Source organism: Excalfactoria chinensis, chromosome 4 (genome assembly GCF_039878825.1).
Source record: "Excalfactoria chinensis isolate bCotChi1 chromosome 4, bCotChi1.hap2, whole genome shotgun sequence".
NCBI classification, from domain to species: Eukaryota; Metazoa; Chordata; class Aves; order Galliformes; family Phasianidae; genus Excalfactoria; species Excalfactoria chinensis.
The window spans coordinates 21,036,167-21,054,088 of record NC_092828.1 but is presented as its reverse complement, the minus strand read 5'-3'; the positions used below and the strand labels follow the sequence as shown (position 1 = coordinate 21,054,088).

The following is a 17,922-nucleotide window of genomic DNA, read 5'->3' as shown; positions in this document are numbered from 1 at the left end:
TCAGATCAATAGAAGCCTGATGGATTGGAATCCTCATGCCACGTAAAGCCCCACAGTGGTAGTTTTAAATTGTAACATCAAGAAGCAGCAAAAGCATTGTTTTCAAAGGAAGAAAATTAGTGTTTTTTTTTTTTCTTACTATTCAGAGCCTCAATCCAATGACTGCATAAGCAGATGGTGACGTACAGATTCTGGAAGGAAATTCCAGATCTGAAATATGTTGAAAACAGTCTGGAATTGATAAAAGCCGATTTACAAGTCTTTTGAGCCTGAGTGCAGGGTCAGAGTAAGCCTGAATGCGTGACTTACATGGCTTGAGCAACATAGAATTAAGGAAACCCAAATCCCTATATCAGAATAAAGCAGTGTCTCACTATGTGATTTGTGTCATCTGCAGATACACTTATTTTCTTGGTTTCTCTTCTACCTTGTCAAATCTTTCTGTGATTTTGCGCTGTTTCTGTGCTATGATAAAATGTGTATTGTGACTTAATTTTGGGAAGGGTTGCATAAAATACTGGTATAAAGTGGCTGAAGCTTAATAACAAGGAAAACATCTCTGCGTGCAAAGGAGAAGTATCTAAAGCAACTGAGTGATTCTGCTGTCAGTTCATGTAGGAGTGCAGTGCCGCTGAGCTGAACCCAGAGTGGGTTGCACATGAAAGTGTCTGCATGGGCTCCAGAAGACTCTTGTCCAGGCAGTGCACATGTGCATCTCTTAAACTCCTGCCATTTGCTGTTCTGGCAGTGTTTTCACATTCAAAAATCCATGGTTTTACTGCTACAGCCTTTTGAATAAAGTGACTTGCTGCGATGTTGGCCAGCACTTGAAATACAGTGGAGGAGTAGTTGCGCATTTATGAACTGAGATTGAAGGTTGTGTGATGAGGGTTCAGTTGGTTGCAGAGACACTAGTTTGAGGGTGTATGCAAATTTTCTAGTTGGCTGTGCATATGGATCTACAATATTCTTCAGTGTCGGTGTCCTTTTGTACCCCGCTAGTTCTGTGTTGCTGTAAGTGGTGACTGCCTTGGATGGGTAAGGATGCTTCTCTCTAGAAAGCATTGTATCTGCAAGATGGAGGTAAACACGTCTCAGGTCTTATTGTTGAGGATCTGTATGTTTTTGTAACAACAGATAAAGAAATCGCATCACTCACCTTGTGTTTGATGCTATTTTCAGTGTTTAGGGGCAGCTGGAAGTGACAGTGTTCAGATTGTTCCTCCAGTAGCGCAAAGTTACAGATAATGACCGCACCGACCCACTGGTGTTTAGTAACACTTTTATTTATAAACTACCCATTGCAATTCCATGTTTAACGTCATTCATGGCATGAATATCCATCTCAGGAAGTTTAGGTCCAAAGGGGGGTGTATAAAAGTGCATATCAGTTCTCACACACTAATATCTCTTTTCAAGTCAGTTTGTAAGGTTATTCCAAGGCACAGGAAAGTCGTAACGTTTTCTTTGTACAGAAAATGGAGAAAAGCCTGCTTTGGCCGGGGGGGTTGGACTCGATGATCTCTAGAGGTCCCTTCCAACCCCTACAACTCTGATTCTGTGAAAAGTGATTTCAGCAGAAGCAGGTATCACAGCTTGTCTTCCTGTGCATACAGTTTCCTTCTGTTTTCAACTGAGGTGGTCGGTGTGGATAACTGGAGTGGCTCACATAGTGCTTTTCTGCAGTTGCCTGTTCTGTGTATGGTCCTCTGTAGAACGCACAGTCATGAATCCTGTTGCAAGTGGGCTTGTGCCCCCTTATTAGAGTGACACACAGATGTGCTGGATCCTCTTTGCCTTGAAACGTTTTCTTCTTTTTCTTTTGTGAAAAACAATGATAGTTAAAAGCAAGATCAGAGTGGAGAAAAGGCAGCAGGCAAAGAATATTAATGGCTTCTTCTGAGAGACAAACAAGCAGAAGCTGCACTGCTTCTCGTTGGACGGGTCACAGACAGAGTAGTCGGCAGGAAAGCCATTATTGCTTATCAGGGTGTTGTAAAACTTAATGGAAGGCTTTCCTTTTGAGTCAGAAGTGAAGAATCCAAATCTGGGCTTAGATTTTTCTTCGGTCAGTTTAAACGCGTAGTAGCCTCTAATCTTGACTTTGTCGATGTAGTACGCTGGGAGGGAACAGAAAAAAGTGGTAATATTGTTAGTAAAGTTTTGTATGACTTGCAGATGAGTTAAGTTTCCAAATGGTTATCCACTTAAAGAGTATAACTACATCATAAAATGTTTGCTTGCAGTTATTGCTTCTAATAATACTCGGCTTTCACTTTCTTAATCTGAAACAATCCATCATTGACCCAAAAAAATTCTGGGAATTTTGTGGACCTGCCCCATGAAAAGTGGGTTTGCACAGACATGTAGCCTGTATCTGAATGCCTGCATGTATAAATGGCACTTGGGAATGTTTCATCAAGTGCCAGCCAGCCTCCTTCCCACCTCCTGCCTTGTGTCAGGCAGCGGGACCAGGCCTGCAGTTCAGAGCTGTAGCTGTGGTGACCAATGGGACTGAGTGCTGCTGCTTTCCTACTTCCCTGTGTGGGGACCAGGATGTGAAAAGGCAGCAATCTTAAAATTCAGATGATACCTTCATTGAGAAAAGGAGGTAGGTGAGGGGGAGATGAACTTCACTGTCCTCATTGCTCCACACATTGTGGTGTTTTCCATGTGCGCAAACGCTGATGTTCCCAGCTTTTCATTTCTAATGTCAGCTGGGAATAAGAACTGCTGCCTTTGCAAGGCAACGGATGCCAGCTCCCACAGGCAGAGTTCAGGAGACGGAAGGCCTCTCAACCTGTTTTCCTTTGAGTCTGCAGGTCTGAGCTGGTTTAGAGTTGGGAGCTTTCCTCTCTGGTAAAAGCGAGGCCCTGCTCTTGTGAACCTGCAGGACCTATGGAGAGCAGATGGCCAGCTGGGTCCTGAGAGTGGTGTTGATGAAATTCCTGCCTTATTCCAGACCCAGCTGCTCAGCCCCTCGACATATGGGACTATAACCCTGCTGCATGCAAGCACGGGGCAAAAAATACTTGAATGAAATCATAAATAACAGTCCTTGGTGTCTCTCATTCATATGTAAGCAGAAAGCATGATGGAGGATGTGAGCCAGACTCAGCGAAAGCACTGTAAACTAGGGAGATGTTTCCACGAATAGTCTGAGGTATCACGCGATCTGAAAATTGAACTGGGAGCACTGTGATGGCTGCCCTTTAAATGACCTTTTCCTTTGGGTAGCAGCAGAATAACTTACTGCCCCTTGTTTGTAATGTGAAATCAGTATGAAAAGTAAACCAGCAAATGTTCATCAATTCTGTAGTAATTGGGAAAGAGCTGAGCACTGGAGGGGAAATACTCTGCTTATTGTTAGTGTCTAGAAGCAATGTGAAGACATGCCTTGCTATGAGTGAGACCTGCCTCATTTTTCACAAATTTAGCTCCTGGAGAGCCAGGATGTGCAGCCTGTGTCAGGGAACAGGTGCCCCAGAGGATCTCAAATGCTATCGCCTACAAACATCAGTAACTGGCTACTCTGGATGCAGGCCCCTTCCCACATCTGCTTCTGCATTGGGCAAAGCTTGGTTGCTGGGTCTGTGCTATGAAAACAGCTCTGAGGAATCTATCATAGACGCACCTTTTAAAACCTCTTGTACGTATTTTTCTAAGTAATAGGTTCGTAGCTCATCGTTGTCCAAGGACTGGTCATCTATTCCGTTTGCCGTGATGTAGATATCTATGTCACCGTAGGTTCTTTTAATCCACTTCAGAACCTTGCGCACTCCCCAGGGCACCACTGCCAGCCGGGAAGGGGAGCTCAGGCAGGTGATGTCCTGCAGGAACTGGATGTCGCGGTCAAACTCATACTGGCTCCCGTTCTGAGGCTCGTGAATCACAAATCGTGTGGTGAAGTGATTCAGCGCATAGAAGTCAGCTGCACCTTTAATGAGCTTCCTTTCCTCGCTTGTGAAAGATGGCAGTGAAGAGTGTGAGAGGCGTCTTCTGTTTTTAAAATGGATGTATTCCCTCATTGTAGCCGGATAGTCCCCACTCTTAAATATGGGATCGGCAAACCAGCCTATTTCAAACTGAAGGAACCTGTTGGCAGCTTTGGTGTGGGACTCAAAGTAGGGGTTGGCAGGCTCGGCCCAATCCGAGTGCAGGGTCAGGGACACCTTGCCGTTCTGGAAGGGCCGGTACTGCTCATCGTATGTTCTCCAGGCCATGGCATGCGCTATTAGTAAGTTGTGAGCTGCCCGGTACGTATCGCTGCTGCTCCTGTTGTAGACATCGCTGAGTCGGTTGGGTTCGTTTATTGTAATCCAGAGTTTAACCAAATCGCCAAGTTCCTGAAAGCATAAAGCTGCGTAGTCTTGAAAAGCGAAGGCTGTGGACTGGTTGAGCCACCCTCCTGTCTGCAGCAAAGGGCCCGGCAGGCCCAGGTAGGTGTGCGTTGGGTAGTACAGGGTGACCATAGCCTGGATGTTGAGTTTTAGCACTTCGCTAATCACGCATCTGTAATACCTCAGCACCTGTCTGTTGACCACTGACAGATCTCCATTGGGTAAAATCAGTGACCAGTCAAGTGCAAATCTGTAGTGGGTGACTTTCATTTTTTCCAGGAGGTCAAGTTGCTTTTTAATACTGACAAAATCCGTACACTGTGCCGGACGGGTTTTTAGCTTCACTCCTTCCACTTTGTGCAGGAGCCCATCTCCCGTGATGTTCCACAGGTAGAGGTTTGGATCGCAGAACTGGGGTGAGGAAGCCACAGACTCCGCCTGGGGAATGGAAAGCAGTATGTTAAAATGAGGTCACACCGATCCCTCCACCAGTATATGCTACATCTGTGGTCACACAGATAAATGGCCCAGATGGATTCCCTCTGTGGTCACACAAAGGATGGTGCTGCTGATGGTGCTGCAGAGGCAGCAGGGGATGTAACAGGTGGGCACGGACTGTTCTGGCTCTGCTGCCAAGGTCAGTCTTGTGCAACCATGGCACAACAGTCCAGTCCCTGTTCTTACTGGTAGTCCTTCTGCCCCTGCAAATATCTGACACAAACAGCATGCAGTGAATTCCATCTCTGCTATCTTCTACTAGTTAACAAGTTTCTGTGTAGAAAAGGATACATTTTGACTGTTATTTTTAACGCTTTTTGTGCAACTTGTAGCATAATGTAGTGAAGTTTAAAATACATATGTTTTTAAAGGAAGTGGTCTTTTCTGTGTTGTATATTTTACTCAAAATGCTTCACAGAAAATATAGAAGCTTTACTATTTTTCCCTACAGCTGTTGATAAGTAGGATAAATTACAGAGTTCTGTTGGCACTTGGGGGTGGTTGATGTTTTTTCCATTGGACTACCTTTCTGTATGTGATGACAAAGGGTATCTCAGCACTGCTGTACACATTGGTCATCCTGCCCACCAAATTTAAAGCTGTAAGACGTACCGCAGGGAAAAAGATGGTGTGCAGTGCGCACTGAGATTCCTGAATGGAAAAGGTCCTGCACCCAGTCTTTTACTCACAAAGTGAACTGATAACTGTTCTGCCTCCAGTGGTCATTTCTGTATTTTATCTGCTCTTACCTTGAGAACAGACTCTGTGATACCCCAGGAGAAGTCACAGGAAAACTGAGCTTGAACACTTGGTGTAGACTCTCTTGGGAAGAAGCCATTTTCCTGTATGATTTGTTTGTAATAAAGCGCGGATGACTTGGGAATCCGTTCCTTTTTTTCACTTTTGAAATCCACATAAAACAATCCACGCCGGATTTTGTAGGCATGTTGCCATTCAAAGCCATCAAGGAGTGACCAGGCTGTGTAACCGAACACATCTATGTTGTCATATTTAATAGCTGCATAAGAGAAATTAACATTCATCAGCCATGTATTTAGTACTATAAGAAAGTAACAGCTGTGTAAGATCAGTTTCCATTGCCTCCAAGAACGGCAGCTGGGATCTGTTCATTGCAATGGGGATTTTATACACCTTACTTTCATGATTCACCACACTGTAAGTTACAGGCATAGAGTGCAAGGCCTTCAGCATTCTCTGACACACAGGGTACAGTTCCACATAGCCCACTACATGCCATGTCAACAGCCACCAGCCCATCCCAATTTGGCCTGTACAACAGATGTTTTGTGGTTAAACAGATCTAACTGATCTTGCTGTAAGCAGGAAGTTTATATTAGATTTTTCTGTCTGTAAAAATATGAGAATATATTTGGGGTGTTATTGTTGATTAGATATAATTTCCTTTACAAAAAGAAGAAAAAAAAAGCAAAAAAAAAGCTATTAACGAAGAGGTTACTCTGTATTTTGGAACAGTTGAAGTATTGATGTATGTAACAACACAGACTGCAGTTCTTGTAGTTATTAGTTGAGCACTGACCCAAACATTTCAGAAGTTCAGGCCCACAGATGGTTATTACAGACAAATCTGCTGCAGAAGAGGGTTGGATTTTCTTCCCTAGTAATCTACCTGCTGCACATCTTCCAATCGAGTCCTGCCTCTAGGCTTCCCTGCTGTGGCCATGCAGTATTTAAAATATCATAAACCAAATACAGGAATGTAAGCTCAAAATCAGCACAAATCAGGCCATATCATATATATTGGGCTATGTGAATTTTGCATGGGGCATGGTGCAGGAGGGCATGGCCTCAGCCGAGGCTGGCACCCAAGCCATAGGTGTCTCCCACCCCTCAGCACTGAAATGGAAGATACGTGTTTTGCAGAGGCTTCAGATATTAACAGCATTAATGTTTCATATACAGTTAAATCTTTGGCCTTCAGGGAGCAGACCCCACCCTCTGTCTTTATGAAGGGAAAATACCAATATTCAACCTGTGCATTTAAAACACGTTATCTTCTGCTTGGCATGGTGTGATCTCGAAGAATGGTTGCCATTCTCCTGCTGATTAATTCCGTACATCTGGCATTGAGGCAGGGGCTCGGCACGACAATGACGGCCTGTTGTCATTGCCTTACTTTCCTGCTGTCAAGGTATGTGCCTGCACAAAGGTTTTACAGTCGGGCTGCCATCAGTGAAAAGCGATATGCAGTGTATTTGTTTACATTCATTTCTGCTCAGTTTTGTACCCAGATGTTGGACTTTAGCTTTCTGGGACAGGGACTACATATTTTTTCTGTTTGCACAACACTGCCACCAGTGGATCCCGATCAGGAGCTCGCGTTTATGCAGTAGAAATAATTAATAATTAACTTAGTTGCCATCACGTCTTTTAAAAAAGGATCAAATCATTAAAAAGCTAAATTATCCTTAGAATTTTCCTAAATATATATACATATATCCAAAAAAGGTTGTGCACAAACCTTGCAACACCTTATTAATGAAGTTTTTCATCATGTAGATGGCAGTGGTGTCGTCGGTTTTCACGTGGCTGTCAGTGAACCAGCCGTTCTCCGCAATGAAGATCCGAGGACTGTCGTATTCCAGTTTAATCCAGTTCAGCACCTCCCTCAAATTGAGCGACAGGTTTTGTCCCAGTTTTGGTAGAGTGTTTGGAGGTTTGAAGTTATCGGGACCAAAGGAAAACGCAAAGAAGTCGGCCGTTCCTTTTATGTACTTTTTTTCATCCTCGGTGAAGCGTGGCAAAAAAGATTCATTTTTCAGTTCTTCTGGATAATCGCCGTCCCCGTGGATGGGTTTAGCAAACCATCCGAGTACTCTCTCCACAGACTGCTGGCATTTAGAAATGTCCAAAGTGTCTTCCGATCTGTTGGGTTCGATCCAGTGGGATCCCAAGACTATGGACATCAGTCCCTTCTGATACGGCTGAAAGCGTTTCTTGTAGTTATGCCAGACTTTTGCATGAGCCTAGAAATAGAAAAATAAGGCTGAATTGCTGCTACTTTATACATCTCTGTGTGTGTAGGTGGCCAGCCAGGCAGGTAGCTGGGTTTGTTCTGTGGCAGACTTTTGTGGCAATGTCATGGAATGGTTAAGGTACAGCAATCACCCTGACGAGAGGCACTGGGCAATAGCTGCTAAAACGCAAGGCCTTTAGGTGGTGGTAATGCTCAGCATCTCCTGTGTGCTGTTGCTGTGATGCATTAGGGTTGTGGCTTTTTGCCTTTTGATACAGGTCTGAGGGCTGTTAGATGTTCCAGCAGCTACGTGAAGTGCCTCTCATAACTAATTTTATATTGAGCAGCTGTCGACAGTGGGATATCGGTGATCTGCACAGTCCCAGCTGGTTCTTCCTTTGTAAAGCACTGATTGCTGTTAGAATTCAAACTTCAAACTGTGGTTACAATTTTTACATTAATTATGTATCTCAAATTATGTCTCCTGTGTCAGTGTTGGCTCTGTGCTACTGACTGACTTTGTGCTATGGGGGCTACCTGAATCTGCTCTGATCAGAACACATCCCCTCTGTTCTGTTCTCGGGGCACACTTTCCTTTGTTTGAATGTGCACTAATTGTACACGTGTTCCACTTCAGGTGTCCTGCGTACAAAACGTGGAGGAAGCTTTAAGCTGCAGCTGCAAAATTTGAACCAAAATGTTGTTTCCTAGTGCGAGAATTTTGATCCAGGCTTCATTTCTTCTTTGCTACAATTACTGTTTTCCCGACAGTATTATGAAACACAGCAGAATAAAGCTTGTTCCTTCTAAGTATCCATTCTGACAGCAGCAGCACTTTGGTTTTAAAAGGAAATCTGGCAGCTGCATTTCGCAGGTTTTATTGCTTATGGCACATATCAGCACTCAGGTGATGCCAAACTGCCTTCTCTAGGACAGATGCAAGCTTTGCCAAGTGTGTTAGTAGCAATGAAAACATACCCTGCATTGCACTGCGATTCACTTTTTCAGGTCATCATTGCTTTTTAGACAGTTGACCATTGTCACACACCAGAATTACCTCTGATTACCACATTGATTATTTAGTTAAGAGATCACATAAGTAAAAATTGTTATGGTCTGTGCATTAAAACAAATGATTGGAGATTTAGGAACCGCTAGCATTGTTTGAGTGCTGTGCAGGAGAATAGGAGATGGCAGCTGTCAGAGAAGGATGGCTCTGGGTGCTCTGCGGATGGATGTGACAGAGGAGAGGAGCTGACACCTCCCCCTGCAGATGAGTTGTCCAATAACTCAGGGTTTACATTGCTCCTGAAGTACGGCTCCATACACTAAGCTGGAAAACAAATGACTGTTTGCACCCAGAAAAACACGGAGAAACATTGTGAAACACTTCTAGTGCTGTTAGGTTGACATTACAAAGCCAAACAGCATGGCTTACATTTGACAATAATTTCAGCTGATTTATCTAGAACTGCGCAGCTTGGAAAAAGAAAAGAAGAAACCAAAAGACCTGATGTCAGGTAGGTATTTGGTTAAGCTCAGGAGTGCTGTGGAATGACAGTTTGTGAAATTTTGTGTATCAGTTGTTTATGGTTTCTAAGGTCATGCTTGTAACACTCGTTCAAGGTCTGTCTTTGAAAAACTGATAAAGCAACGTTAACCTTTGAGATGCGGGTTAAAGGGAGGCCAGCAAAATTATACGTATGAAGTAAACCGAGAGCTACAGTTATAATATTATAAAAGGGATTTCTTACCAGTCTTATCAGCAAACCTATGTGGCCGGTGCCATCCCCTCAGTACTGTCCCCTCCCAGGGTTCCCTCCAGCCCCATGTGGCTGCTAGGGCCAGCCTTACACTGGTGTTAGCTTGCACTTGCCCACCCTAACTGATTTTTTATGAGGTTAATGAATATTTTTCCCCAGACACAGCACACTTAACACCTGTTTATTGAAAGATACGTATTTCTGTTGGTTTGACAAGAAAAACTTTGCTCAAGTCAGCTGTGTTATTCACACAGTCAAGTAGCAGGACAGGGGCATCTGGTAAATCTTAGCAATCCCGCACTTCGACATAAAATGGAGGAAGAAGGCTTTGCCAAAAACCAACCAACTGAAAATGCACTACTGACAGGTGAAAGACTATCAGGGACACGCTTCACATGCAATCTCAGGAAGATGATCAAAGAAAAATAAAGTTACTACTAAAACACTGCAGGTGTGAAAGGAGCCCCAGGTGCCATTCTACAGGAGCAGACCTCTAACACAAACACCTGCATTTAGCATGAGTCAAGGTAAGATCTGCACATCACAAATTCATGCACATCACTGACGTCTCCTAATTCCAAGGGCTGTCTCAATTTAGAAAAAAAGTGACTGATCTACATAGGAGGCTTCTGCAGTTGTTGTAGCTGCAATAACCTTTGCTTGCCAGTAACTCTGTTTTGAGCTGTTAATTGTGAAGCAGCTTAGCATTCTCAGGTGGAGGACGTACTCTGACTGCAAACTATCACTGATGGAACCGACTATTCGCATTTGTTTTGTAAGATGAAACATGAAATAAACATTGACATAAAAGCTGTATCATATATTATGATGACTATTTTGAGTACATCTTGACTAATGTTCTGTTTTCAGTTACAGTTTAATCCCTAATCTTTCACTTTCCTTGTTAGATCAAGGACAAATGTCAAGGCTGAGTACACAGTGAAAGCAGGATCAATATTGGGTATTTATTCTAGATACGTGTGACATTAATTTCAGCATATTGTCCTGGTGTTAACATAGCAATTATTCCGTAGACTTCAAAGTCACAAGAGTACTAAGACAGTTAGTATTAACCCTGCAAAAAGGCTAGACAGAATGAGTCAATTCAATAGAAGAAAGACAACAATGTTGTTCTCTGCTATTGGAATATTCTCACAGTCCTTCAGACTCTGCTGCTATAAATTATTATCTGTATGGAAAATAGCTTATTATAGAAATACTGACACTTTCAGATTCATAAGATTTGTTACAGTAGAGTGGATTTCATAGAATATCTCAACGACACAAAGCAATGTGGAGTTACTTCAGTGTGCTGAACAGCAAGAGAATCCTTAAAAATCCTAATAAAATGATTCTCCCTCTGCATTTAGTTGTTTGTGTTTTAAAGAATGGGGAGCTAGAATAGTCTGATGATGAGAGTGTGAAAATCACTTTGGAAGCAGAGCAGGTGTATGGGGCTTGTTTGGAGAGTTCATTTTGGTTCAAGGCACTTTTAGTCTGTGGTAAAGATGCCTTGTGGTCAGTAGAGATAATGCCTTATTTTTGCAAACTGACTCTGAAGCTGAGTCCTTGTGGAGGAAGAAAGGGCTGTGGACATGTAGGTGACCAAGTTTTCAAAGGGGTGGTTTGAAAGTTTTATGATTGAATCTGATGAATGCCAGCTATTCTGCAGTTGGATTGCATGTTTCCTGATGGTTTCCAAGAAGTGTAAGCAAGCTAAATTGAAAACAACAAATTGTATAAAGAAGTATGAATCACTTCTTATGGTTGACACTGTTTGAAAAATCTTCCAGCAGTGACATTTGTAAGCATAAAAATTCTGCTCTCTCTCTTGAGTTGTACGTGATGGACACCAATCTCTCTCCTGTTTAAAGAAGGATGGGCTCTGGTATAGCTTAATCTTTCAGGATCCTGAGGAAAGAAAGGGCAAAAAGTGTCTATGCGGGCTTAGAGATAAAATGATTCCCCATTTCGATAGCAGACGTTTGTTTCTAAAGAGAATGAACTCTTGGACTTCTCTGGGACATGCTCATCCAAAGATCCCAAAGGTGATAGTGTCCATTGAAGAGATCCTGGCTCAGTGACTGCTACCAGAGAGCTAGGAGTAACTCAGCCAGGCACAGAGAGGAGCCTGATCTGTGATGTGATGGATCTAAGTGTAGACATCATGTGTTTGGAAGGGAAGGTACTGTGTTTTCCAAGAACATGTTATTAAAACATGTCAATGAAAGAACTTTGTAGGGAGATTTCCTTATTCTGCTAGTTTTTTCCTGCACTTTTCAGCAAGGAGTGAGGCAGCAGGGAATGTGAGCAGTCTTAAACACAGTATTTAAAAAAGAAGTCACTTTCTGCCTGTCACAGCAAGGGCTGAACTGCCTGGAGGGCACGGATACAGAAGAAGACAGCCTGGTGTGTAGTTTGTGGTGTCCACAAACCCCAGCCTAAGCAGGAAGAACATAACTAGACCTACTGAAAATGGTGATAATCGATCTGATAAATACCTGGTTTAGCTCCAGTGATAATGATTCAACTGCTTCGTATTGTCCTTCTTCTTGTCCAATGTAACTACTACCAAATCAAAGAAATACGTCAATTTTTTTCTATATGCAGTCTTTCCTTCCCTACCTCTGTAGTGCCTCAGAAGCACTCATTGCTTTGGTATTTTGTTGGCATGTCTTTCAAGTGTCACATGGCGTTATGCCTTACTGTGTTCCAGCGCTGCTTTTGTGAACAACAGTCTCTTGTTGACAAAAGGAGACGCAGACTGTCTCTCTCCATGTGTTATCACTTGTTCCTCATATTAGTGACCACCATCTTATTGAATAGAGATTTATCTATGTGAAAACATTAGCCTCTTATAATTGAACAGCTTGAAACATCATATTTCCTATTCATTTCCATGGGAATACTATCAGGTCTTTTATAATGATATATTAACAGACTATAACTGTCTATGAGTACTGTATATAGTAACATGCAGGCATTTATTTTAGATGGAAACATCGATATCTGTATATTGTTTTCTGGATGCAGAACTCCCAAGCGCTCTGCTTAGCAGCCCTTGTGTCTGCATTCAGTAGCTCATTTTATTTCTGGGTCTTGAATAACAAGAGCAGGGCTGGCTCTTAGAAGATGCATCTGGGCCATTTCATTAGAAGGATGCAAACCACAGAAAGACAGCACATGGAACAGCTGACACAGCACATGTGATACCTTGTGCCAGGAACAGCATATGTCTCCTGAGCTTGAAGGGGACAGATAAATCCTTCTTTTGCTGAAAATCCTTCATAAGATAATTACTTACCTAATGACCTTCACTCATGGAAGCAGATCATTGTTTTATTGATTCTAAAATGTGGATTTTTTTTTCCCCCAACTAAATATTTGAGTTTTAAGTTGTTGGGTTTCTTCAACCTACTCAAGTTGTTAGTTAAGCATTAAAATAAATTTCTTCTTAAAGATTCTGGCTACCTGTCTTGAAAAGCATAACACTCATGTCTTATGTGGTATGCTGGCTTTAACTATGTTTTATTCAGAAATATCTATACCAGTCTGTCTGTCTGTCTATCTATCTATCTATCTATCTATCTATCTATCTATCTATCTATCTATCTATCTATCTATCTATCTATCAGATGTGTTGACTTGTGTCAACAGCTTCCTCAGGAGCTTCAATTCCACCTTCAACCACAAAACATTGCACTCCAGGTGCTTTACTACAAATTTACCATTCTTTGTAAAGCAGACTTAAAATCTTCAGGAGTTTTACAGTGCTACTGGAGAGAATTGCTACGACATTTTGTGATGTTCACAGCACTGTGAGAAAGATACAACATGAAAATAACTTCTGCTCAAGAATAACTTATAAACAGTTAATGCGTTGTGTGTTGCACAAAGTCTCGCTAAATCCTTCTTCTTAGTGATTTGTTTTATGCTCAGAAGCACAGATTTTAAAGCTAAAATGAACAATTAATTCAAGTCTTAGTTAAATAATTTTCACCAAGAAGCTTCACTTAGTGATTTGTGTATCAGACCCGGCTGTGCTGGGCTTCCTGGCACACCCAGCTGATTCTTCAGCAGAGGTTATTGCTCTCTTTGTGCTGTGTGGTGTATATATGGATTTTACTGCAGACATTGCTGAGCTGATAGCCCAGTGTTGATTATGCCAATCAGAAATGTAGGCAAGCCGTACTGCATACTTGCATTACATCCTTTACATGTATTGTATCAAATAGATCTTATATAGCACTTGAAAAATAGAAAGAATGATTAGGCATCAGTTCTCTTGGAGATGCTTCCCAAATCTCTTTACTAAGGTCAATTCATGTGCTGTGTCTGAAATCAGTTATTGAATCTGGACACCTGAAGACTTTTGTGTGTAAGACTTCTATTGACTGCAGTGAGTGTTTTTCTGAGAAAAGATTTCTCCAGTTCAAGTCAGGAAGCAAACACAAGGAATAGAAGGTACAGAACATGTCGAACACTCTGTTAGTTAATACTTCCCAACGTGCGTACTTCTTCCTAAGTAACACATACATGCAGATATATTTGTTAATTACATTTATAATGTATGGTAGGCAGTAGAAAAGGTCTCTATGACAGCAGGGAATTGCTTGAGCACAGGGAATTATACTAGCTTCTCTATCAAGCAGGCAGGACAACGGCTTGCTCTTTAAAATACTTAGAGCAATACGGATGAAAGAAAGGTGTATTTATATAGTTAGTTATCTTGAACTGCTGTTTTAACTTATAGCACAAGAAAATAAGAATGCAAACTTTTAAGCATACGAACAAGCTACTCAGTGGAATTAAATCAGAGATGCTGTAAATGCTGTTAAGTTCTTGTTATTAGCATGAATGTCTCTACATTTTTCCTTAAAATTATAATCTTCTTGAGACTTCCCTTCTTGCCCTTTGCAAAGACAGAACACTCTGAGCTTAGGACCCAGTACTGAAGCTGTTGAAGCTACTGATCGTGGGATCAAATCTACTGGACGTCTAATTCTGTAGAAGAAAGCTGATATATAAAATATGCTCATGTAAAAATGAAAATGCAGAAAACTCCAACATTATGTAATTTTGAAGCTCTTAAATAGTGAAGGAGACATTTGTTTTCTTCCAAAACCAAGAACTGATGACCTTGCTAGGTCAGTGGTAAACATTTCACAATGTGATCTTACTAAGCCAGAACTAATCATATTTATATTTGCATACCTTCTATTACTGGTGGAATTGATCCCATATGCAAATAGAAAAAAAGATCTCTGTGTGAGCTGATAGAATAGTCATTTTTGTGTGGTCGAATGACAGAACGCTCATTTCAGTGTAACTAAATGAAAAGAACCAAGAAGGAAACCCGTGATCTTTAATGGGTAGATGCTGTGAGCAAAAAGAAATTTAAATAGAGAAATAAACAAGCACCTGAAAACAAATAATTACTGAGCCAGCTGCTGAGACTACAATGAAATAAACATGAAGATTAAAAAAATGTTCCTTTAAAGACTGGCTTAATGAAGGGTTATTTCTTGGTATTTTCACATTCCTTCATTATTATTTTTTAATAGATAGATTACATGATTGATTTCTCTCATTAATTCCCATGACAGTGCAAGATCAGTTTGTAAAACTTTATTATACTGTACCTTGATCAGGTTGTGTCCTACAGTGTAGACAGTGGTTATTTTCCCTTTCTCTCCAGGAGCATGAATACCCGTGCCATACCCGTGCCAAGCAACTAAATAAGGATTGTGGATGGTAATCCAGTACTTAACACGATCCCCAAAGGTCTGGAAGCAAAAGGTGGCGTATTCATTGAAGATATCAATGACTGATTCATTTTTCCATCCCCCATATTGCTCTTGCAGTGCCAAGGGCAGGTCCCAGTGGTACAGGGTAACCACGGGGTCAATATTTCTGTAGAGCAGAGAGTCAATAAGGGTGTTATAGTACTGGAGTCCTTTTTCGTTAGGAGCTGCTACCACTCCAGTGGGAAAAAGCCTTGACCACGAGATTGAAAACTGGTAAAAGGTAACTCCTAAAAAATCCAGAGCTGACAGGTCTTTGTCCAGCAAGGTGTAGCTGTCACTGGAAACATCTGCGCTCTCAGTGTCTCTGAGCTCTGTGTGGATGAAGCGGTCCCAGACAGAGGGTCCTCTCTTGTCCTTCCTCCAGCTGCCTTCCACCTGGAATGCCCCCGTCCCTACACCCCACAGAAACTCTGTGGGGAAAGTGTCATACAAAAACATCTGTGTTTCACTCACAGGGCTGGAGTTGGGGTCCTTTTTCCACACAGATCTTCCCTCTCCGGCAAGCCCAGCAGCTATCCTTATGAAAACCAATGTCCAAAAAGCAACAAATCTCTTCAGCTGTCGGCCACGCATTATGCTGCTTTATAACTCCAGCGTTAAAATTCAGATTCCCTTCACCAATACCAAAAGAAATCCATTCATTCCCTGGAGTCCCCGCTGTGCAGGCTGTCTTCACTTGCCGCTAACTGCTGGAGTGTCTTATCAAAGCTTCACTAAAAGCTTGTGATCGTAAAAGCCCTGTCAATGATTAGCCTGAACTGTGAGACCTGGGGTGGGTCAGAGAACAGCGTAATTTTTAGGGAGGTGGCCTCTGTGTGGTCACTGAGACACCTCGGCTGTGTTCTTACTGCAGGAAAATAGGTTACGCCAGCAAAACAGAAAGCTTGGTCACTCGCATGGGAGCACACAGGTGACAGAGGGTGCTAAGAAGCTGCCTTGTTCTCTGTTCCTCTCGAAACTGTATTTTAAGGAAGTGTGGAAGAAACAGAATTCTAATCACAATATCTTCAATTAAAATGTGAGTTAAAATTTGTAACGACCCACACGTTAAATTGTAAGTGTGCTAGTAGGGCTTGGGGGTCTTTTCCCACAGTTCAGTTTTACCTATGAGAAATGTAACATACAGCGTTAGTATACAGTTTATTACTAAAATCAAGATAGAACTGTGCCTACAAAGAGACTGCAATGTACATATGCACACCCCAGTAATTACGTAGAAACACGAGGCAGGGCTGTATTTATTCCAAATACACACAACTGCTGTTATAGCATATAAAAGTCCTATGTACAGCCCTACGTGCAGCATCAGTACAAAATTAACACGGGTCTTTTCTAGTCCTGAAGCAATTTCCTTTAATGTCTTTAAATAAAAATAATTAGCAGGGATGATTAGGCTTGAAAGATGTTATTTTGTTATCAATTTAATAACCTTGCAGCTGGGCCATCAGTACAGTGGATAGCTTACAGAGCAGCTAGACAGTGTTTTATAATTTCATCTTTTAAGATATTTCCAAGTACAGCTAAATTACGCATGTGAAGATTTGGTAAATTTAATAAATACCATAAGGCTGGTGCCTGCCATTCTTGATTTTTTCAGATAAAGTCATATAAAATGTATTTAGTGTACAATCAGAGTTGCTCGATAGCAATGGAGCTGTACCTAGTTGTGCGCTGAAATCTGAGCATGGAACAGCTTACCGTGCAGGTACAGATGAATTAGCCCTGCTGACATGCGGGAGATGAAAGTCCAGGTGGGTGGCTGGGCTACGGCTGCTTTATTGTTCCTGCTGCCTGTGAGAGCATGTTTGCAAGCAGCACGGGTGTCTCTCCCAGCACTGCATAATGCCATGCAGACATACCTTCAGTTTAACAATGAAGCTGATTAAAACAGTGGAAGATGGAAGACATTTTCGATATTTGTTTATAAGATGAACAACAAAAATCTACATCTACCTCAGTGCACCTTTGTAAGCATTTCCCAGCAGCACCTTTACAGGAGACGGTTTCATCTGAGGTGATGGAGAAAGTTCCCATGAACACCTTCATGGTAGATCTCCAACGGCGGGGACTTGTACCAAGTGGATCTACAGTATGCACTGACATGTTCCTTTTTCACTATATGGAACAGCATTTGAAATATTAACTGGGTTAGTTATTGCATGAACAGAATCCTTCTCTGTGTACTGTACTACAAAGCAAAACTGAAATGCAAGTCATTATAGATGCCACCGTAACACTAAAGTAGTTGGATACCGCTATCAACATATGTTTGCACTCAAAGCGCCCATGAAAGCTCAAAGCACTGGGGCGATTGTATTAAGTATAAACATCAGGGTTCTGCCCAGCAACTACAGCAGGGCTAGCACAGCTTTCCCCTTATTTCAAACACGGTGCATTTGCACAAGATGCAAAGGGCGCAGCAGAGGTTTGTGCTCCCAGATGCTTAACTGAGATTAAGATACTAACTGTATTTCTTTTGTTATTATCTGTATGACTTGGAGCATGCCCTAATCAAGGTT

The 17,922-nt window shown here is 41.9% G+C and overlaps 1 protein-coding gene across 1 annotated transcript; it reads right to left on the bottom strand.

The window, feature by feature from the left end:
• Positions 1-1,607: 1,607 nt before the first annotated feature.
• KLB (klotho beta) lies at positions 1,608-15,976 on the bottom strand. Its single transcript, XM_072336583.1, has 5 exons — positions 15,239-15,976; positions 7,339-7,843; positions 5,588-5,856; positions 3,635-4,778; positions 1,608-2,120 (listed from the first exon to the last, which is right to left on the bottom strand). Exons 1-5 carry the CDS (start codon positions 15,974-15,976, stop codon positions 1,762-1,764), a joined length of 3,015 nt encoding a protein of 1,004 aa, XP_072192684.1. The 3' UTR covers positions 1,608-1,761.
• Between the last annotated feature and the right edge of the window lie 1,946 nt (positions 15,977-17,922).

Excerpts from the sequence above, each read along its gene's own strand:
- KLB (XM_072336583.1), bottom strand. The coding sequence starts at position 15,976 with ATGCGTGGCCGACAGCTGAAGAGATTTGTTGCTTTTTGGACATTGGTT. Across the intron at positions 7,844-15,238 it reads TAGGACACAACCTGATCAAG|GCTCATGCAAAAGTCTGGCA; the intron begins GTACAGTATAAT and ends TTCTATTTCTAG. Across the intron at positions 5,857-7,338 it reads CATTAATAAGGTGTTGCAAG|CTATTAAATATGACAACATA; the intron begins GTTTGTGCACAA and ends TCTCTTATGCAG.